Source organism: Pocillopora verrucosa, chromosome 3, assembly GCF_036669915.1.
Source record: "Pocillopora verrucosa isolate sample1 chromosome 3, ASM3666991v2, whole genome shotgun sequence".
NCBI lineage: Eukaryota > Metazoa > Cnidaria > Anthozoa > Scleractinia > Pocilloporidae > Pocillopora > Pocillopora verrucosa.
The window spans coordinates 8,431,942-8,454,851 of NC_089314.1; the positions used below are offsets into that span (position 1 = coordinate 8,431,942).

At 37.8% G+C, this 22,910-nt stretch overlaps 1 protein-coding gene and 2 pseudogenes across 1 annotated transcript; all 3 read right to left on the reverse strand.

The window, feature by feature from the left end:
• Positions 1-3,413: 3,413 nt before the first annotated feature.
• On the reverse strand, positions 3,414-8,032 carry LOC131782869 (uncharacterized; annotated as a pseudogene).
• A 1,857-nt stretch (positions 8,033-9,889) lies between these two features.
• On the reverse strand, positions 9,890-12,415 carry LOC136279520 (uncharacterized; annotated as a pseudogene).
• A 2,611-nt stretch (positions 12,416-15,026) lies between these two features.
• LOC136279521 (uncharacterized) lies at positions 15,027-21,921 on the reverse strand. Its single transcript, XM_066163456.1, has 8 exons — positions 21,613-21,921; positions 18,127-18,232; positions 17,372-17,545; positions 16,935-16,990; positions 16,435-16,481; positions 15,831-15,934; positions 15,556-15,606; positions 15,027-15,124 (listed from the first exon to the last, which is right to left on the reverse strand). Exons 1-8 carry the CDS (start codon positions 21,919-21,921, stop codon positions 15,027-15,029), a joined length of 945 nt encoding a protein of 314 aa, XP_066019553.1.
• Positions 21,922-22,910: the final 989 nt, after the last annotated feature.

A 22,910-nucleotide genomic window follows, 5' to 3' on the forward strand; every position in this document is an offset into this window, starting at 1 on the left:
TCATAGGTTTAAATCCCGTACGGGCCTGAAAAAAATTTTTTTCAGGTCTTATTTCAACTACTTGTTCAGTAGTGTTCTTAGCTGCGAGGATCTCTTATATTCGTGTCCCATGGGAGTTTGGAAACATTCAGTATTAGCATTTCATTTTCTTCAAAAACTCATTAATAATTCATAAGCCCATTAACCTATCAAATGGTAGATAATACATCACGTGCAGTGACTTTATATCGATAAACCTCATCCTTGTTAGTGTGCGGTGTTTTATCAGATATAAAGACACTGCACGTGACTTATGAATATTAATTAATTATCAACACGGAAACTGACACAACAAATGGTGGGAACATATTTAATGTTCTTTCAACAAATTTCACACAGTAAATTTACTTTTGCACCAAATTAATAGTACAGTTGTGAAATACACATCTGGAAAAATTCTCTATTCCATTAGTACAGTAATCTTGTAAAGGCATATTAGACAATACATCATCTGAAACTGAAATCTGTTTTTCTCGTATGCTAATTTCTAACGTTCACAAAAGCATAATTGTTATGAACTCTCTTGACACACGCTTTTCCAAGAATGTTTTTGAAGCCGTTCAAAAAACTCGCAGCACGTGTTTTATCGGGTCAAAAACCACTCGGCTACGCCTCGTGGTTTTAAACTCGACAAAACACTCCTGCTCGTTTTTTAAACATTACATAAACTACAGCTTTTGTAGTAGAAACATGGCTGACGGTTTCGTTCTCCAAAGAGTAAAGAAGAAGAGACTACTCTACTGTCGGAAGCCACTCCAAAAGCAACACAATACACCACTAAATAGGGTAAAATAGTCTTTGAGAAATGGCAGCAGCGGCAAAATACATGTGCAATGTTAGAAGTTGTTGGAGTCGCCGATCTGAAATGCGAAGATATTCAAGATCTGACCTTTCCACTAGAGCGCAAGTCGCCAAATACGTTAAAAGTTTAGTTGAGCAAGTTCGTTTGTGAAGTGGTAAAGCAAAATGGAGAGCGTTATCCTCCCAATTCGCTTTATTTGTTAATTGTTGCGATTAACCGTTATTTGAGTGAGACGGGAGAAAAGGATGCAAACTAGCGAGCGATTGATTAATAAACTTTGAACAAATTTCCAGGGTTCATCCTTAACAAAGATAAATATACTAAGTAGGGGAGATGGATATCTTTATGAAAATTAACTCTATTGATAATTTTACTGGTTCATAATCGATCAACCCTTGCCTTTCCCTGCTATCTTTTCAAACCCTCCCCGTGGTTTTATACAGTTAAATTATATTGGGGTTTACAGAGGTAAACATGTGACTTAAATACTGCCTATTGATTGGTATCATAAATTAAAGAAACAACCTTACCCTCACAAATTATCGAAAATTGTGCCCGATACGAAAGCTGTAACTATCTACTATCTTTTTTTTTCAAGCCACACAATAAATAATTTGATGTCCGCATCAATGGTCAGAAAACAAAACCCTTTGCAAGAGGTTCGGAGGTTCATGCGCCAGAAGGACCTTGGAGTCGTACAATGTGGGCGTCGGCAGAGAAGGTTTAATTTGAGTTTAGATTTTATGTGGTGTGGGTGACTTAAATCCCAAGGGGTATACAAATGTGAGAGAAATAAAAATACGCTTCGGAAAAGGTTGGGAGGGAAATATATTTTGTCTCATTGCTACTTTTATTGTATTTACAGACAGTTGCGTGTCATAGCGCACAAAAGATTATTTAAAGGAAAGAAATAAACTTACCCTCACAAATTGTCGAAAACTGGTCCGATATGGAAGCTGTAACTGTTATTTGTTTTTGTTTTTTTGTCTTGTTTTTTTCCAAGCAACGCAATTAACAACTTAATCAATTACACATTGCCTTTACTTAAGAATCCGATTAAGTACAATACATTGTCTCGAAATCTTGTTCTGCATTTGGTTTTTTGTTTCTTTTGGGTTTGATTTTTAGTTACCCGCTAACAGAAAAACTGTATAAGAGTCATCACGACCAGCTACTTTTACAGGGAATAAATGAAAAAATTTAAGCTTCACACAGCGACGACAAAAATCAACGAAATTTGGTCTCTTCCAAGAATCTTAACCCAGGACTTAAGTTCTTCGTTAGAGGCGGAAGTTCTTACATTGCTTTATGTGAAGTTGTATGTAAAACACAATTGCAACACGGACTCAATTTTATAAGTTGATCGTTTGATCCAGAAAGGCACCAGAGGAAACCCTCTCAGCATTAACGGTCAAAAAGTAAAACTCTGTACAAGGTACAGAGCTTCATGTGCCATAAGGACCTTGGAATCATACAATGCAGGCGTCGGCAGGGAAGGTTTAATTTGGGTTTGGGTTGTATCTGGTGTGGGTGACCTATATCCCAAAATATAATATAATATAATAATGCGCTTCGAAAAAGGTTGGAAGGGAAATTTATTTTGTCTCAGTACTACTTTTGCTGTATTTACATACAGTTATGTGTCATAGCGCTCGAGTTTTTTACCTGCGCTCTCATTTCAGTTAATCCTTGTTAGTAAAGTTGACCTTTCCAAGTGGTACTACATTACGCATCTTTCATATGCATAACTGTTTTAAACCAAACTAGTGCGCGCACACAATAAGTGGGGACGTTTTCTCGATGGTCGTAGATAACTTAAGATGGAAAATCATGATTTTCTCCCAAACGAGGACAGTGACCTGTCGTTTTTTTATTCTTTCTTGGGTTTGAGCAAAACCTTTTCTCAGTGTAAGAAAACGAACAATTTTCGGAAACCCGAATTTAGCAAGAATATATAATTGTCACGATCTTATAGGAATCATATGGGTATCTATCTGCCCCTTAAGGGAACAGGGACACTCAAATAATCTTTCTTTTTTTACGTACTTATAAGATAATCAACTGATTACATAAAGTATGGCAAAAGTATGGTGGTGCAGGTTTTAAATGATAGGGGTGACTTTAAAAGTTAATTATTTTCTTTGCTAAGCTTGTGACTTGAGACAGCTAGGCTAAATAAGTTTTAAAGTAACATTATATCTCGATGAAAAGGAAAAAATTCTCTTCCTTTTTTTTTTGAGCGTACCTCTGTACCATCACAGGGCTTTATCACCACGAAAACAAAACAAAACAAAACCAAAACAAAACATATTCCACCAAATCTCTCCTAGATAGGACTGCTTTACAAACAACATCCCGCATTTGTTTAAAAAGATTCCACGGCTATTGCTGTAGCTCAGAGGATAACCATGCAATGCTCGTCTTTGAAGGGCTGTTAGATAAATAATACAAAAATTTGTAATAATGTGATTGGAAAGTATAGTTCATGGTAATACCATCAAAGTTCATTCCGCTTTTTACTAATTGATTCTTAGAATGTCGACATAACTCACCATATTTCTCTGAAGCAGGGTTATTTTACAAACAACATCCCTGCGTTGTTGTAGTAGATTCCATGATTATTTTCGCCGAGGCACTGTGGGTAACCATACAAGGCTCGTCTTATATGATCTGTTTTCAAATGGAATTAGATATGGGAGTCGGGGGCTATTTTAAAACACATGATTTTGCCATCGAAGTTTGGTGCTCCACGGCTCACGCATTAATCTATCATAGAAGGTCTTACATCTCGTCACGTAAGATGAAATAGAAAGGTATTGTGAAGTAGATATTTAAGGTTTCACCCAAAAGCACAGCAATATAGGCAGATACGATTTGGTATCAGACTATCGCTTCTCCCAGTACGAGAAGATTATACAGTTTTAACTCTCTAACCCCTTAGAGTGACTAGCGACATATTATCCTTGCCAGCATCTTGGTAAATGCATCGAGAATAAGACGGGCAATATCCGTGCTGATGTTAGGAGGAAATCGTTAAAAAATCAGTCATAAATCAAATATATTTAAAATTTGCAATTAAAATTAATTGCCATTTACTCCTACATTTTGATGAAGTCCACATATGGCCACACTCCTCATCGTCATGTCCGTCGAAAACTAGCGACCAGAAACAAAAACAGTTAAGATAAGAGGATTAGGGAAAGAGAAAGAGGTGATAATTGAAATGCGCACATAGTCACACCCAAAATAGGAGATTTTATTCTTACTCTGAAGTAAGGGGGGTTTGGGAGGAAAAGGAAGGGATTAAGCTCAAGTTCAAGTTTTTGTTCCTGAGAGCGTCCCTGAAACTGACTTTGCGTGTGTGACTGACGCAATCTCCCGCATCTCGTTCCAATTAAACTGTTGAATATATGACTTGGAAATTTCTCCCCAGCCACAAGTTCTTTTAACTCTATATCATTAAATACTTTCTAAAGTAAAAAAAAAAAAGCATGGAGATTGATTTACTTAATTCCGCCACCAAATGGTGGATCTTATTTGAATGTCTCTGGTTATTCTTGGTCTTTTACATGTCATTGCAGTCGAAGAAGTTCATAACTCATCATCACATATCAACATCTCTATTACCTCTGTGGCAGCCGGAGGATATGCGGTAGCCCACGTCAATATTATTACAGCTGTTTGTCTCCCATTGATAAGGATAAGAATAAGAAATGATTATGCGTGGACACCTGTATTCGACAAAAACAAAAGCAAAGATAAAAAAAAGGAAACAAAACGAAGCGTAACAAAATACAATAGTCTCTCTTTTTGGACCTACTCTATTTATCTGCACGAGTTAATTCTTGTGTTCGCTTAGGAAAGCAAACTGACATAGGTCACCCTGGTGGAATGGGGAACATGAAGAGTTCACCTCAACCTTTACCTTTAGCTGCTGGATGGTTTACATTTAAGGTCACCTCGTTAATGTTAATTCTATGACTTATTGACTGAGTGGGAAGGCCAAGCAGGACGATACGTAAGAATAGAGCACAGCCAGGTGAGTGCTTTATGACCGAGAGTAAAATTTTTTTCCGTCCATTCCGACCAAACTGAGCCAATAATATTGGTTTTTGCAGTGTTTTTGGGATAATAGAAGGGGGTGTTTGTGACTTCAACTACGATTTTGACCGAAGGGAGAAAGGAAGGCAGTCTACATTGGCAGACTCTAATTTATCTATATTACATGCACTTACGTTCCATAGCCACATGTTGAGTTAAACTTTTCTGGGCCACTTGGTATCTAAAATTGAGTTTCAAAGAGGATATACGTAATTACTCGTGGTGTTCAATAAGAAACAGCAGTTAAACTCAAACATGTCATAAGCAATACCTGGTAAAAAACGGCGTAAGTAACATCCTTTTTCAAAACATCAACTCTAAAAGTTCCTGGAAAATAAAATACGTGTCAAGGTTAGAGGTGAAAAAACATCTGCAATGGAATCTGCATAAATCAAATATCTCCAAGCTCTCTATGTGCATACCGTACATGAAACTTCCTTTCTTGAAATTTGCAGCAGAAGCAAAAATAGAAGACTAAGAGAATAAACGAAGTAGGACGCAAAACGCGGCTAATTATGTTTGATGGACCCAAGAGATCTTAACTCCAGGTGGACCAACATATAAATAAATATATATAAATGATAGACGTTGAAATCTTTTTTTTTCTATGATACCATTTTATTGTATCTGAGAATTTCTTGGGCAGTATGATCCGAACAGTAAAAACATTAATCATTTATTGAATGACTCGCCTTTAATCCAGCTCACAGCTTTACCTTCAAAATACATCATTTCTTGTATATCTTTGTCTGCTAATTTTCGCGCCGCGATGTCGCTGTTCTCTTCGACAAAGGGAACACACAATGTCGGTTGGAAACAGTGTACTTCAGAAGGTGATCGTTGCTATTGGAGCTAATGGTCACTACCAAAGTCCAACCGCCACCTATATATATATATATATATATATATATATATATATATATATATATCAACATTACAAAATAAACCTTACAATCATTTAACTGCATGGCTAATAGAAGCACCCCGTTAAAATAGCCAAGGACTGTCCATAAGAAAAAAGTAGAAACACATAAACTGAGAGAAAAATAAACATATGAAAAAGTAAGCAAAAAACGCCAACAAAAATAACAACAAGCACGACGATTTTGCATGGTCAGAGAGTTTAAAATCCTAACTCTCAATTGGATGAACAATTGTTTACATCTAAGTCGGATTTTTGTCAGCTCTTTTAACCAGTCATCTCCTATATTTTAGATCAAAACCGGTTAAGTAGGTTAGGTCATGTTAAAACCATCGTCGGTTCCTCGATATTTAACAGTGGGAAAATGAGGCTTAATGCAATCATAGTAAATTTCTCACAAAACTATGAAATCGTGCCTGAAATGAATAAGTTGAATTGGGCTTACCGTAGTTTGTCATATCACAATAAACCTGAACTTCTCTTCTCCCAATCGTTATCCAGTAATATCCACTTTCCGCTTGAGGCCATTCTTGCTGTATTGCTGCACAAGACTGGAAGCGAATAAAACTTTTGCTAGGTTTTCGATTTGGAAAAAAAAAAAAAGAAAAAAATACATCGTTGGTTTTTGGTGTAGAGCGTCGAACTTGAATTTGCTATTGATCTAAACACGTTCAATTTTCAAACAGAAAGAGAGAAATAGAGATAGATTATGAAACTATAGGTTTTTTCGCAATAATTAACAAACAGAGAAGCCTGGCCTGTGTTCTGTTTTGTTGTAAAACGCACAGGAAGCGGCTAGAGCACGAAAGAAGTGCATTATTTTCAACTTCCAAAACAAATTTTATTTACAAAGCGAACAACAGCGTTGTCAGCATGCTCTATCCCCTAATAAAGCACGTTACGATAAGCCAATCAGAATCATTGTCAGAATGGTTCAGATACTCTGATTTATCGTACAAAACTTAAGCTGTCAATAATGTCAAACCATCAAAGTTAAAAAATCATTAAAGTTAAAAAATTAACAAGTTTACCTGAATTCTTTAAGTCTTTATCACAGAATCTGAAAGTGACTTGTTCAGTGAAATCCGGCCGAATCGAATCTCGTAAAAACACGCACGTTTTTTCACATGTCAATTAGAAAACAAACTGTTCAAGGCTTTTGTTTTATGAACGAACGACAGCCGAATCCACAGAAACATGAAGATTGCTCGGGATGACAGCGCCATAAAACTCGCCTTCTGTGACAGATATGGCATTCCACTCAACACATCGGAAAGAGTATTAGAGCAAACTCTTAATCGTTCACTCGAAGGGCGGCCGATGTAATTTGTGAGGCTTCTTCACAACGATCACCGGAGATCGCCATGGTGAGCTAGCGTCAATTTTAACAGTTATGCCAGTTGACCATATCTTTCATCATTCATGTTTTGTTCTGTTTTGTTTTTGAACACGAAACTATATTTGCTGTACGAGTGTTTGCTGTGTTTTATTTTTAGCACCTTCAAAACTCGTCCATTTCGTTTTCTCTTTGAGGATTTTCGTCTCTGCTCACGTTAAGATAACATAAATTACGGCGCTCAGCGTGTTTACACACCTTTGTTTGGTTCTTCTGTCGCTATTTGCCGTCTCGCTTGTTCAGAAAAATCACTTTTAAATAACGAAAAAAGAGCTAGAAAAAAGACTAGGAAATGGTCGGACACAGTACAATTTGGCAGATGGCGTGACAGCTTTAGCTCGACTCCATGTTCTATGCTCTGATAGAGCACGCACGCTCTCTCAACCAATGACAGCGCGCGTTACATTTGAGCTTTATTGTTGAACGAACCAGCCTTGGGAATATAATTATTGAAAATACAAACCTTGGGTGATTCAGACACATCCATGTAGATAATTCCTGCTTTTGGTCCATAATTCTCTGGGTGGGCATGTCTTCCTGCGTCATTTAAGTCGCATGATTTATCTTTTAAACAAAAGTTCAAACTTTTGCAGCGGATCTTAGTTACACACATGGTCACACACTCAGAAAAACTGGAGACAGTCTTGGTGGACATCACGTGACCAGACAGGTGGTAGCCGCTTATTGAGTGAGTCGAAGGAGCACATTTTCCGAAGACGTTGAGGATCTTTGCTGCACATAAAGTGACCAGAATAGGGAAACGAAGCTGCATCACACAATCAATTTCTGGAAATTGATCACATCATTAAACCGAGATGAGTTTTTAAGTTTTAAAGAACAACTGAGAAATTATGAGGGCCCTAATAAGTCAAAAGCCTCTCGTTTATTGTACTGGTAAATCCAAACTTTCCTTATGTTCTCCAAACATCCTGCGTGGGTTATAGCCCCGGTAAAAGAGAAAGAGAGAGCTGTCTATTGCATAAATAACACACAAAAATGACGTCCTTCCAAGAAACAAACTCAACTTACCGAATTTATTTTAAGTAAATATAAAAATCTACTATGATTCCCAGAGCACATTCCCAGAGTATTTTTTTGTTTAAATGGAGTTGTGCAAGCCATTACTTTACCTGAAGCCGAAGACAAGAAAATATAATTTACACCTTATACATTTTTTGAACTTTTCACTCTCTGCTTATAGAAAAAGAGAGCCTAATTCACCGGGAAAAAAGTGTACTTTGAAGGACTCATGGAAAAGTTGATTAGTTTTCTAAGAAAGCTTTAAGCACAATTTTGTATCATGCGTAATAACAAAGAGTTTCACGAACTAGAGCGAGAAGAAAATCAATTGGGCGGAATTTAAGTGGATCTAATGCGAGTTAGCTGTAAATTACAAACCTTCTGGCAATCGGGAAGTTCAGTCAGGTTTTTGTTTCGATGTTATTGTACAAAAACTTTGACACAAATACTCTCGACAGCAATCTAACTTGTGTTTTGCAGACAAAGTTAGTTCTCTTTTAGATCTTTTGCGTTGCAAGGCGTGGGCATCTGGTCATTAAAAATGAATAGACCATTGTAATTCGACACACGACGATACAAACTTAATTTATTTGAACGACTTAGCGACAGATGGCTTGAGATCTCATAACAAAGTTGATGAAATAATCCGATAAACTAAACCTTTCAAGAGAGACGAGACAGATAAATTGGATAAACCGGAAGTAACTGATTTGTGATCTGCCCGAAAACATAGAGCACTTTCATATTGGTTAAAAAATCCCACTTTTTATTCGTAAGATGACTTGGTTCACTTTCGTGAAATGACTGTTTTGTTTTAATTCTCTAAGTGTCAAACATTCTCTGTCAAAGGAATATGTCAACTTTACTTCATCCCAACAGGCAAATCGTGAAAACAATTTTCGTCTTTAATTTAAGTCTTCACTTAAAGAAGTTCTAAGAAGAAGTACTACCATAAGTAATAGATAAAATATGAGCGGGAGCCCTTAACGGGCATTTCAAAAGGCGAGCCGGCGTTTTAAAGCCCCTAAAGATCGGACGCGATTATTTTCTCTTACTTGTGAAATGAAACTGCGACAATAGATTGCGTTTGTCATGTTAATTACGTGGGGCGTGCAGCTGTCCCAGAGGAGTTTGGAAATATTTAGCATTGCAATTTGTTTTCATATAGCTTTTGTAGGAGAAACATGGCTGGCCGGTCTCACTCTCCAAAGAGTAAAGAAGAAGAGACCAGCTTACTATCGGAGGCCACTCCGAAAGCAACACAATAAAACGCCAAATGGGGTAAAAAAGTATTCGAGGAATGGCAGCCGCGGCGGCAAAATACATGTGTAATGTTAAAAGTTGTTGGAGTGGCCGATCTGAAATACGAAGATATTCAAGATCTGACCGTTCCACCAGAGCATATGTCACCAAATACACTAAACTTTTAGTTGACCAAGTTCGTTTGTGAAGTGGCCAAGCAAAATGGAGATCGTTATCCGCCCAATTCGCTTTATTTGTTATTTTATACAATTAACCGTTCTTTGAAAAGTTGTGATTGAAAAGGTCATAGACAGGCCCACACAGACTCCCCTGTGTGGTTTTACGTTTGCGACGCAAAAGCCTTTAATTAAAGCTTCGCTCTGACGAGTATGTCTTTGAGCGATTTACCTCTTTTGTATGATATAATTGGAGGCGTTTTGTAAATTGTTTTCAGCAGTGGCTGATTTCGGATGAGGTTCCATTCTTGCATCAGTATTTGTTTTAAATTTTTAACCCCTGGGTGGTATGCTGTCACAAAAGGCAATATTTTGCCTTTAGTTTTTTTGGTTTGTTTTTTAAGTGTCGACTGCCTTGCGGCAAACGAGACCTCAGATAACGTTTTTTCAATTAGGCTTTTTGGGTAACCACGTGCTTCAAGTCGTGTTTTGAAGTTACACATGGCCTCCTGGAAATTTCTTTCCGAGGAGTTTGTTCTTAGAAGTCTGATAGCTTCTCCTTTAATAAAGCCTTTCTTAACACCTGGCGGGTGGCAAGATGAATAGTGTGTATATTAAAAGGTCTCAGTCGGTTTGTAGTGAGTTTTAACGTCGAGGATAGCTTCGTTTTGGAATCTTTCACCTTTGTAGACAACCGTGTCTAAGAATGTGATTTCAGTCTCTGAGATTTCAGCCGTGAACTTTATAGTTGGATGGAACGTGTTAGCTTGTTCTATGAATAGATCAATGTCTTGTTTACGAACATCCCACAGGGAGAAAACGTCGTCAATGTAACGCTTCCATACTCTCGGCTTGATACTGCTTTGGTGAAGCAGTTTTGTTTCAATTTCTGCCATAAAGAGATTGGCGAAAGCAACCGCCATTCGTGTTCCCATGGCAGTTCCAAAACATTGGAGATAGTTTACTCCGTTGAACTGGAACGAATTTTCTTTCAGTATAAGCCCGAGAATTTGTTTTAAGTAGTGGGACGGAATGGGAGGGCTGTTATTGTGGTATTTTTCGTATGCTTGGCATACTATTGTGATACCCTCTTCTTGTGGGATGTTTGTGTACAAGGTTGTTACATCCATTGATACTAAAATAGTATCATTTGACACCTGCGTTTTCTCTATAAAGTTGATGAAATCAGTCGTATCTTTGAGATACGATTTTTGCTTTTGAGCAATAGGCTGTAATAAATGATCCACCAAGGATGATATCCTTTCAGTTGGTCCTTCGCAGCCCGATATAATCGGTCTACCCACTGGCAAAGGTTTGTGGATTTTTGTTAAAGTGTAGAAAATCGGTGTTCTGGGCGGATTGGGAGTCTGTGAAAGCCACTTTTTTGTCATATCGTCTATATGTTTACCATTGTGCAGTTGAGCAATAAGCTCATTAACTTTTTTTAATGTGTCAGTGACCATGGGGTTTTCAAGAGGTCGGTAGTGGTCTCTGTTGTCGAGCTGAACCTGGGCCTCTTGAATTTTGTCCCTCTTGTTGAGAATCACTGTTGTGGTGCCTTTGTCAGCACGTTTAAGGTTGATGGCAGTATTGTTTTGCAGTTCTTTGACTGCTTTGTGTTCGTTGTATGACAGGTTGTGTTTTGGCTTTGTTATTGCTATTTCAGCAAGGCTTAACTTGATATTTTCGAAGTAGCGTTCAAGGGCAATAGAAGGTTGTACTGGTGGTATCCAGTTTGATTTGACGTGGAAAGGATGTGGTTCCTTGTCATTCCCGTGGAATATATATCTAAGTCTCATTCGCCTAGCGAATTGTTCGAAGTCACGCAACAATTGTTGCCTGATCTTATTTTCATTTGTCACGGGTGTTTCAATAAATTTAAGCCCTTTTGCTAACACGCTGACTTGTTGATCAGTTAATGTATTGTCTGAAAGGTTTTTAAGGTATTTTTCATTTTTCTCCCTTTCTGTAGTCACTCGCTTGTGTAGTGTATTTTTTCTACGCTTTTTGCGTTTATTATTCTTGGATAGCCTTTTTGCTGCAGTGGGTTTGGCGACTGATTTTTCAGAGATGACACTGTTGTACTTTTCAACATGTTTATTATCACTCTGAAAGCGTGTGCATATAAGATCTTTCAGCTCTGAAAGCTGATTTTCTATTTTGTCTATCCTGTCGACATCAGTATTTACAGTGTTCCTCAAGGGCGAACGTGATCTTTCACGTGCATTTACATTGTATTGTGATCGAGACTTGGCAATATTAGCCTTTTCAAGTTTGTTCTTGTGACTAACAAGTCTACGCTGATGGAAGCGCACTAGGGCGCTAACGTATTGTTCTTTGGCGTGACTTTTAATAGCGCTTATTTCCTGTCGAAAGGTTTCGTCAGGCGTGACGTTTGCCTTCGCCTTGTATTGAAGCGACTGAGGGCAAGTCTTTTGTTGTAAGTGTCTCTCCAGTTTTAAAATGGAGGTTTCAGTTTTTTGCTTCTTGAACTGGATAGCGCTGATGGTGTCTTCATGTTTCCTCTTCCTTGGCTGCCGCGTGGATCGGCTATTCCTCGGAAGGTTTTCTTTTTGACGGCTTTCTTTTTGAAGGCGTAGACCTTCGTTGCTGCGTTGTTTGGCTAATTCAGCTCTATGCCTTGGCTCGAGTTGTGATGCTGGAGGGCTATCCTCTGGGTCCGATTCTAGGTTCGGATCAGTGTACGTTAATTCCATCTCCTCGTCCAGATTTGGACGGTAGTCTGGCGTTTTTGGTGGCCGCAATGGTGTTTCAAAAGCTGAAATCTTTTTCAGGTAAAACTGAAAGTGAAGTATATCGTCTAGCAGGACCGGCGGTTTCGATTCTTAAAAAATCTCTTCAGCTGCCTTGTTAAATCAGGCTGTGTTAATCAGGGACAGGCAGAGAAATTCTCAATTCCAATCCCGCCAAAAAGGGTGGAAAACCATCATTTTATACTTGGTTTACCTGCGGTTAGGATCAACGGTGTTCCGTTTTCATTGGTTCTCTCTGGAAAGAGAGTAACCAATCATGTGTTGGTATTTTCGATCCGCGCTTTTTCAAAGCTCAGAGGTGTGTTTCTTTGTGTGGCTTTCTTTCGCATTATACGCCGCAAAGGCGTTTTAATGTCGCTTTTTTGTATTTTATCTATCTTTGTACTGTATGTAGAACCAACTTGTTGTTCTGGTTCTGTAATAAAAGTGCTATGTGCCGCAAATGACGCGGTTTTGTACTTGGAATATTGTAAAGTTGTACACAACTTTTGTGCCTGGAAAATATCACAGATTGAAAAGGTCATAGAAAGGCCTACACAGACTCCCCTGTGTGGTTTTACGTTTGCGACGCAAAAGCCTTTAATTAAAGCTTCGCTCTGACGAGTATGTCTTTGAGCGATTTACCTCTTTTGTATGATATAATCGGAGGCGTTTTGTAAATTGTTTTCAGCAGTGGCTGATTTTGGATGAGATTCCATTCTTGCATCAGTATTTGTTTTAAATTTTTAACCCCTGGGTGGTATGCTGTCACAATATGATAACAAGCAAAATGGAGATCATTATCCGCTCAATTCGCTTTATTTGTTATTTTATACAGTTAACCGTTATTTGAAAAATTGTGAGACGGCAGAAGAGGATGCAAACTAGTGATTGATTAACCCCTTTACTCGGCTCCCAAGATTTGATTGTTAATTCTCCTCTCTAACGGCTACTAATATCCTTGTAAATAAGTTACGAGAATTTGGTGGTATATCAAGATAACAACTTCTACCTGATATAATTGGAGTATTCTCATTACCTTTTTGCTGGATAGTGCATGGATAATGTAGGGAGAACCTACTTGTTAAGCAATTCTGGGAGTTAAAGGGTTAATAAACTTTGTACAAATTTCTAGGGCTCGTCTTTACTAAAGTTAAGCATAATAAATAGCAGAGTTGGAAATCTTTATGAAAAGTAATCTTATTGATGGTTCTACTGATTCATTATTCTGATCAAACTATGCCTTTCCCTACTACCTTTTCAAACCCTCCCCGAGGTGTCAAACAGTTTATTTATATTGCGGTTTACAGAGGTAAACATGTGACTCATATACTGCCTATTAATTGGTTTTATAGGGGAAAGAAATAAACTTACCCTCACAAATTATCAAAAATTGGGCTCGATATGGAAACTGTAACTGTTTTTTGTTTTTATTTTATCTTTTTTATTTTATCAAAGCCACGCAATGAATAATTTAATCTCAGTTTTAATGATCAGTAAACAAAACCCTCTGTACGAAGTCCGGAGCCTCATGCACTAGAAAGACCTTGGAATCGTACAATGCGGGCATCGGCAGAGAAGGTTTAATTTGAGTTTGGATTTTATGTCAGGGTGTGGGTGATCTATATCCCAGGGATAATACGCTTCGAAAAACATTGGAAGGGAATTTTATTTTGTCTTATTATTACTTTTACTGTATTTATAGACGGTTTATGTGTCATAGCGCTTAAGTTTTTTACTTGCGCTCTCATTTCAGTGGATTCCTTGTTAAATGAAGTTGACCTTCACAAGTAGTACAACATTACGTATCCTTACTATGCATACCTGTTTCAGACCAAACTAGCGCGCGCACAAAAATAGTGGTGGCTTTTTCTTAAGGTTATAGAGCACTAAAAGTGTAAATCACAATTTTCTCCCAAACAAGCACAGTCACCTATCATTTTTTTTTTTCATGGATTTGAGCAAAACCTTTTCTCAGAGTGCAAAAAGGATTAATGTTCGGAAGGAGGACGGGGACCCCCAAATATTCTTCCATAATTTACATACCTACAAGATAAAAAAGAAATTGGTTATGTATGGCAAAAATCTTGGTGCAGGGTTTATATCATAGGAATAACCTTAAAGTTCTCATTATCTTCTTGCTAAACTATTGTGATTTGAGATAGCTTAAGCTCATGAAGTTTTAAAATAACATTATATTTAGATGAAAAGGAAAATAAATTCCTTTTCGTTTTTAGGCGTCGCCGTGCGTCATCACAAGGCTTTAGCAAAATTAAAACAACAAAACCAAAAGAAAATACATTGCACCAAATCTCTCCCAAATAGGATTACTTTACAAACAACATCCCGCACTTGTTTAGGAAGATTCCATGGCAATTGCCGAAGCACAATGGATATCCATACAATACTCGTCTTTGAGGCTCTGAGGATAAAAAGATAAAAACAAATAAGATAAAATTTGGAATGATGTGATTGGAAAGTCTACTTCATGATTATACCATCAGAGGTCATTCCGGTTTTTACTGATTGATTCTGAGGATGCTGGCAGAACTCACCATATTTCTTTAGAGCAGGGTTATTTTACAAACAACATCCCTGCGTTGTTGTGGTAGATTCCGTGACTATTTTTGCCTCCGCACTGTGGATAACCATACAAGGCTCGTCTTCCAGGGTCTGTTTTCGAATGGAATGAAATATGGGAGTCAGAGGCTATTTTAAAACACACGATTTTGCCTTCGAAGTTTGGTGCTCCCCCGGCCCAAACGTTAATCTATTATAGGTCTTACATATCGTTAGGTAAGCTGCGGTAGAATGGCATTGTGAAAGTAAACCTCTCAAGTTTCACCCAAAAGGAGAGCAAAATAGTCACTTGCGATTTGCTATCAGACCATCGCTTTTCCCACTATAAGAAGATTATACAGTCTTAACTCTTTGACCCCTTAGAGTAACTAGCGACATATTATCCTTGTAATGACCTTGGTAAATGTATCGAGAATGAGACGGAGAACATGTGTGCTGACGTTAAAGGGAAATGGTTAAATAACCATATGTTCATCAGCTATGAATAAGTATTAATTTTGCGATTGATATAAATTGCCATTTACTTGATGAAGCCCACAAATGGCCACACTCCTTATCGTCATATCCGTCGAAGACTAGTGACAAGAAACAAAAAGAGTCAAGGTAAGTGGTTTAAGGAAGGAAAGAAGAAAGAGGTGATATCTAAAATGCGCATTTAGTTATGCCGAAAAGAGAAATCTTTATTCTTACTCTTCAACCTATCTTATTTGAATGTCTCTGGTTATTCTTGGTCTTCTACGTGTTATTACACGAGGACGAGAGTTCATAACTCATCATCGCATATCATCGTTTCTATTACCTCTGTGGCAACCGGGGTGTATGCGGTAGCCCACGTCAATATTTGTACAATCGCTTGTCTCCCATTGATAAGGATAAGAATGAGAAATGATTATGCGTGGACACCTGTATTCGACAAAACAAAAGTAACAAAACAAAGCATAACAAAATACAATAGTCTCTCCTTTTTGACCTACTCTATTCATCTGCACGAGTCACTCATTGCGTTCGCTTTGGAAAGCAAAATGACATACGTCACCCTGGTAGAATGGGGAACATGAAGAGATCACCTCAACCTTAAGCTTTAGCTGCTGGATGGTTTATATTTGAGGACGCCACGGTAATATTAATTTTATGACTTATTGACTGAGTGGGAGGGGAGGGCGGGAAGATATGCCTTGAAGTAAGAACAAAGCACGGCCAGGTCCATGCTTCATGACGAGGAGTCAAATTTTTTCCCTTTCGTTCCGACTAAACTCAGCAAATGATACCGGTTTTTGCATTGTCTTACAGATAGCGGGAGGGGGTGTTTGTGACTTCGAATTCAACCACGATTTCGAACAACACAAGAGAAAAAGGTAACCTACATTAGCAGGTTCTAATTCATCCATATTTCATGCACTTACGTTCTATAGCCACATGCTGAATTAAACTTTTCTGGCCCACTTGGTATCTAAATTGAGTTTCAAAGAGGATATACGTAATTACTTATGGTATGCTATAGGAAAATCCATTTCCCGACTGGTGAATTCCGCGTTAAATTGCAAGCGAAAACCGATATCGAGGGAAAGAGGTTTTTTATGCCTCTTCAAGAACTTGTAGTTCATTTCAAAACAGAGAAGACCCTCTCGCTAACTTGAAAAACGCTTTCGATTATTTTTGGTTCTTTAAAAGGTGACAACGGATTTGAAAACACTTTTAAATGAAATTGTAGTAAACTTCGTTACAATTTGACAACAGGTGTTGTGTTTAAGTAGATGCGAAACAATATCACTTGGCCTCCTTTTCAGCTCGCAATTCCACGCTAAATACATCGCTTCGTTGACCAATCAGAATGCGAGATTTTATTGAATTATGCGACTCAACAAGAAACAGCAGTTAAACTCAAACATGTAATGAGCAATACCTGGTAAAAAACGGTGTAAGTAACATTCTTTGTTAAAACATCAACTCTAAAAGTTCCTGTAAAAAAATGTGTCAAGGTTAGAGGTGAGAAATTATATGCAATGGAATCTGTGTAAACCAAATACCTTCAAGCTCTCTATCAGCATACTTACATTTTATCGCCTACCTTGAAATTTGTAGTAGAAACAAAAATAGAAGGCTGAGCGAATACACAATGTAGAAAGCAAAACCCGGCTAATTGTATTTAATAAACCCAAGAGATCATAACTCTAGGTGGGGCAATATATAATTGTATAAATGATAGACTTTAAAACTTTCTTTAATTTTTATGATAACAATTTAGTATACCTGAGAATGATCTTGTGCAGTATGATCTGAACAGTAAAAACGTTAATTATTTATTGAATAATTGGCCTGTAATCCTGTACACAGCTTTACCTTGAAAATGCATCATTTCGTGTATATCTTCGTCTCCTAATTTTCGCGCCGTGATGTCGCTGTTCACTTCGACAAAGGGAACACACAATGTGGGTTTAAAGCATTGTACTTCAGCACCTTGAAGGTGATCGTTACTCTTGGAGCTAACGGTCACTACCAAAGTCCAACCGCCACCTTCATATATCAACATTACAAAATAAGTATTGCAATCATTTTAACTGCATGGCGAATAGAAGCATCTCGTTACAAAAGTCAGGAAGTGTGTGTAGAAGAAAAAATTAAGAGGACATATTCTGAATAGATAAATAAACATATGAAAAAACTAAGTAAATAACATCGGCAACAAAAACAACCACGTCCACAACAACGATTTTGGATGGTCAGGGAGTTCCAAACCCTAACTCTTAATTAGATGAACATTTGTTTTCATCTTAATTTAATTTTTGCCAGCTTTTTTAAGCAGTAACCTCCTATATTCTAGATCAGAACAGGTTTAGTAGTTTAGACTCGAGCTACAAGAACCTCTACGATGAAATATAGTCACTGCTCTTGGGTATTTTTGGAGATTCTGTTTTTTAATTAATCAAGTCGGATTGAATTGGTGAACTTGATTGAATAAGATGACAAAAGCTGAAATCCCAGCAACAAAGAATAAAAAAAAATTGATGTTCCAATAGATTCTAAGGCTTAAGTTAGTTGTACTAAAAAAAAGATAAAAATCATTACCGAAAGGTATTATTTGACTTGGGGCTTACCATAGTTCATCATATCACAATAAACCTGAACTTCTCTGTTCCCAATCGTTATCCAATAATATCCACTTTCCGCCTGAGGCCATACCTGCTGTATTGCTGCACAAGACTGGAAGCGAATAACAAATTTTGCTGGGTTCTCAATTTAAGAGAAAAATAGAGTATGAAAAACTATAATTTTTTTCGCTCTGTTTTGTTGTGAAGCACGCAGAAAGGGACTAGAGCACGAAAGAAGTACATTAATTACTATAGATCAAAACAAAGTTTATATCCAAAGCGAACAACAGCGTCTTTAGCGTGCTCTATTTAGAGAATAACACGTGAGTGTGCGCAAATATGGAATTTCTCTTCGAGTGTTTATAATAGTAATAGGAACGAGTCCAATTCGGTCCGTAATCATGCGAGTGATTAACAAAATCGGACGACCGCGAAGAGGCAGTCCGTTTTTTCAATCACTCGTATGATTACTGACAGAATTGGACGTCACAAAGTCCTGTTGCCAATTAATCATAACCATTACAATTTCCGAAAAAAAGTTACATTTAGGACAAACATCTTCAGAAGGGAAAATGTCTTAAGCAAAAAAAATTGGAAATTTCCCAGTTTGTTTGTTTTTTGTTATTTTGTGGTTGTTGCTATAGTTATTGTGATCAATTCTGTGATTGGTGGATTTAGCTGAGTTGACTTAGTATGATTGGCTGCTTTAACTGTCCGATTACAGGTGTCCGATTACAGCCAACTGTCGATAACACTGTCCGATTACAACTGTACAGAGGGATTAGTGATACATAAAGCAGCTGATGCACCAATCACTTTTAAGGAAATTGTGAAGGTTATGAGTAAAATCGATAGAGATGTCGTGTTGAACACGAGAAGAGAAATTTCATATCTACAAGCGACCATGTATTATTTTGTTTATCATATAAACACAATAGCCCTTTACTGACAAGAAAAGCCGACTACATTAATGGATGGAGATAAATCAGGAATCGACAATCCCCGAATAACAATCGTAGAGTGCGTTGGCGCTAACTCTTAAGATGGAAAAATGCGTCGAATAATGATTACAAAATCAATGGTCGTAATTTTCAATTTACAAAATTCACATTTATTGACTTTGTTCTTACCGACAGAAGAAGTCTTTCCGGTAAGCGGCCAAAATCGGCCAATGACAAATCTTCCAGTTGTCGATTTTTATTCTCAACCGCGAGAAAATCCAACACCAAAGCCGCTGAATACGTAACTTTCATGTTTTCTTTTTGTATATTGCATTTTTCCCCTTCTAGAAAAGTTTGAACCTCACTGTCTGTCCGCGATACGGATTTTTGAGTGTTTTAGCCGCCATAATCCGAGAAAGTTTCGGTAAACTACCTTGCACTGAGAATCATGAAGGCTTTGCCGTTCACTCATCAGCCTGACCGAGCGGCGCCAGAGGCGAGTGATGTGCTTCTCCGCACTTCGCTCGTGTTCCTAAAAATTCCCGCGTGCTTATATAACTCAACAATGCGCTCGGCGCGTTTTTTATTTCTTTAATAAAGCACGCTACGATAAGCCAATCAGAATCCTTGTTAGAATGGTTCAAATAATTTGATTTGTTGTACAAGACTTAAGCTGTCAATAATGTCAAACCATCAAAGTTCACAATCTGCTTTAGCTTACAAATTGAAATAGTTCGGCGGGTCAAATTTAGCACTTTTGCCTGAAGTCTAAAAGAGACATATTCAGTGAAATCTGGCCAAATCAAAGTTTTTTTCATATGTCAGTTAGAAAACAAACTGTTCAAAGCTTTTGTTTTATGAATGAATAACAGCCGAGTCCACAGAAACATAAAGATTGCTCGGGATGTGACAGATAAGGCCTTCCACTCAACGCATCGTAAAAGAAATTTGAGAAAGCTCTTAATTGTTCGCTCGAAGGGCGGCCGATGTAATTACTTGGATACCTGTGGTAGCCCAGTCATAAAATGCCTTTGTTTTTTTGTCGTCTTTTTTTTTAATTTTTTTTTTTTTTTTCTTCCGCCACAAAATGGAAAAATTGCGCAATAGTACCCAGAGGTCATTGGGCCCTCAACACCATGACAACTAACTGTGATCCAATGAGATGTTCACATGCTGATCACGCGTGCTATCTTGATGATGATTGACGTTGTCATGCACGGACAGGGCCGGGTCACATGACGAACACGAGATTTTTGCCCATAAAACTATTTTGTCTGTCGTTTTGTATTTCAACGTAATTGGATTACGATCATCTGGAGCATTATGGGGCAAACGCTCAAAATACTTATAGACGCATACACAAGTCGTATTGTTCGCGGCCAGTCCACACAAAAAGATGTTATTGAGCGGTAATTTTGGATCGGACAGAATCGCGAACGCTTGAAAGCCATGAAAGCATTGAATGCCTTGTATGTCTTGTATGCCAAGTATGCCAATGTCTTAGTTGAAAACGTAAACTCGTTGTAAAAAGCAAAATCTGAAATCTGAAACCAAACTGCATATACTCTATGCAGTCTATTGAACAACACTACTACCGTGAGACTGAAGAACAAGATTAAAATGGATGCAAACTGCTAGTGAAGAAAGACGCCATGTTGGATTCACTTGATGCCAGGGAACGTAGCTACGATAACAGTGCGAATGGTATTAATTTCACGATCAGAAAGGTGAATCTTATGTTTGTTTTCATTGTAGTTGTATGGATATTCTTTTTTAATAAATACATGATCCAAAATCCCGTGTTTTTTGTGTATAATGTTATTATGTCAAGTATTGTTTACGCAATTGTCTTGTCACAGGCAACCCAAGGTCACGTTTCGAGAAAGAGCTAACGATTAATTCACGAACGCGTCACGCGTTGTGTGACTCAGAGTAAGTTATTCTAGGAACCGTTGAAAACTTAAACACGTTATAAGGAATAGTATAGGGAACGAAATATGGTCGATTTACAACGACAAATATTTCGCACAAAGTAAGAAGACTATGTTGAAGGCTTGAAATTATATTACGATCGATTTTCATCAAGAAATGAGCCAGGAATTTTCCACAATAGTGCAAATAATCGTGAAGGCTGATCGCGGAAAAGCGATTGCGTGACGCTCGGTAAGCTGTAAGATGACATATTATTATATACCAGACGTAAAAACTCTTCAGATTCTCAGTCTGCATTTTTTACCTACTCTGCAGTCTATATTTTGTATCCGGTCTGCAGTCTGCTGTCACATTTTGTACTAACAGGTATCCGTGGCACAAACTGCTATTTGCCGTCTCCCTTGTTCCAAAAGTTCACTTTTAATCAACTAAAAAAGAGCTAGAAAAAAGATTTGGAAATGGTCGGACATAGCACAATTTGACAGATGGCGTGACAGCTTTAATTCGCCTCTATGTTTTTTACTCTGATAGAGCACCCCCTCTCAACCAATGACAGCGCGCTATATCCGAACTTTATTATAAAACGAACTAACATTGGGAATATATAGAAAAGAAAAACCTTGGGTGATTCAGACACATCCATGTAGATGAATCCTGCTTTTGGTCCATAATCCTCTGGGTGGGCATGTCTTCCTGCGTCATTCAATTCACATGACTTATTTCTCAAACGAAAGTTTAAACTTTTGCAGCGAAGCATAGTTACACACGTGGTCACACATTCGGAAAGATTGGAGACAATCGTGGTGGACATCACGTGACCAGACAGGTGGTAGCCGCTTATTGAGTAAGTCGGAGGACAACATTTTCCGAAGACGTGGAGGATCTTTGCTGCACATAAAATGACCAGAATAAGGAAACGAAGCTGCATCACACAATCAGTTACCTGGAATTTGATCACATGATAAAACTGTGATGAGTTTCGAAGTTTTAAAGAACAACTGAGATATTACTAAGGCCCTAATTAGTCAAAAACCTATCGTTTATTGCACTGGTAAATCCAAACTTTCCTTATGTTCTTCGAACATCCTGCGTGGGTTCTAACCCCGGTAAACCAAAAGAAAGTGTAGTTTATTGCATAAATAACACTCGAAAATGACGTCCTTCCCAGAAATAAACTCAACCTAAAAATTGATCTTAACTAGGTACACAAATCTACTATGATCCGAATCTTCTTCGTTTGAGTTTGGTTTGGAGTTACCTGCTGGAAGAAAAACTGTACAAGAGTCATCACAACAAGCTGCTTTTTCAGAAAATAAATGAAAAATTTATGTCTCAAACAGCGACAACAGTAATCAACGAGATTCGGTTTCTTCCAAGAATCATAAGCTAGGGCTTAAGTTCTTCGTTAGAAGCGCAGGTTTTTACGTGGCTTTATGTGCAGTTGCATGAAATACGCAATTACAACACTGACTCGATCTTGTCGATTGACTGTGTGATCCCGAAAGGCATCCAAGAAAACCCTCTCAGCATGCATTAATGGTTAAAAAAACTAAACTTGCTGTACGAGGCGCGGAGCTTCATGCGCCAGGAGGACCTTGGAATTGTACAATGCGGACGTCGGTAGAGAAGATTTGGGTTTGAGTTGTATCTGTTGTGGGTGACCTATATCCCAAGGAGTATAAAAATGCAAGAAAAATAATGACACGCTTCGAAAAAGGTTGGAAGGGAAATTTATTTTGTTTCATTACTACTTTTGCTGTATGTACAGAGTTATGTGTCATAGCGCTTAAGTTTTTCACTTGCGCCCTCATTTCAGTTGATTTCTTTTTAAATGAAGTTGACCTTCACAAGTAGTACTACATTACGTATCCTTACTATGCTTACCTATTTCAAACTAAGTCAGCGCGCGCACACAAA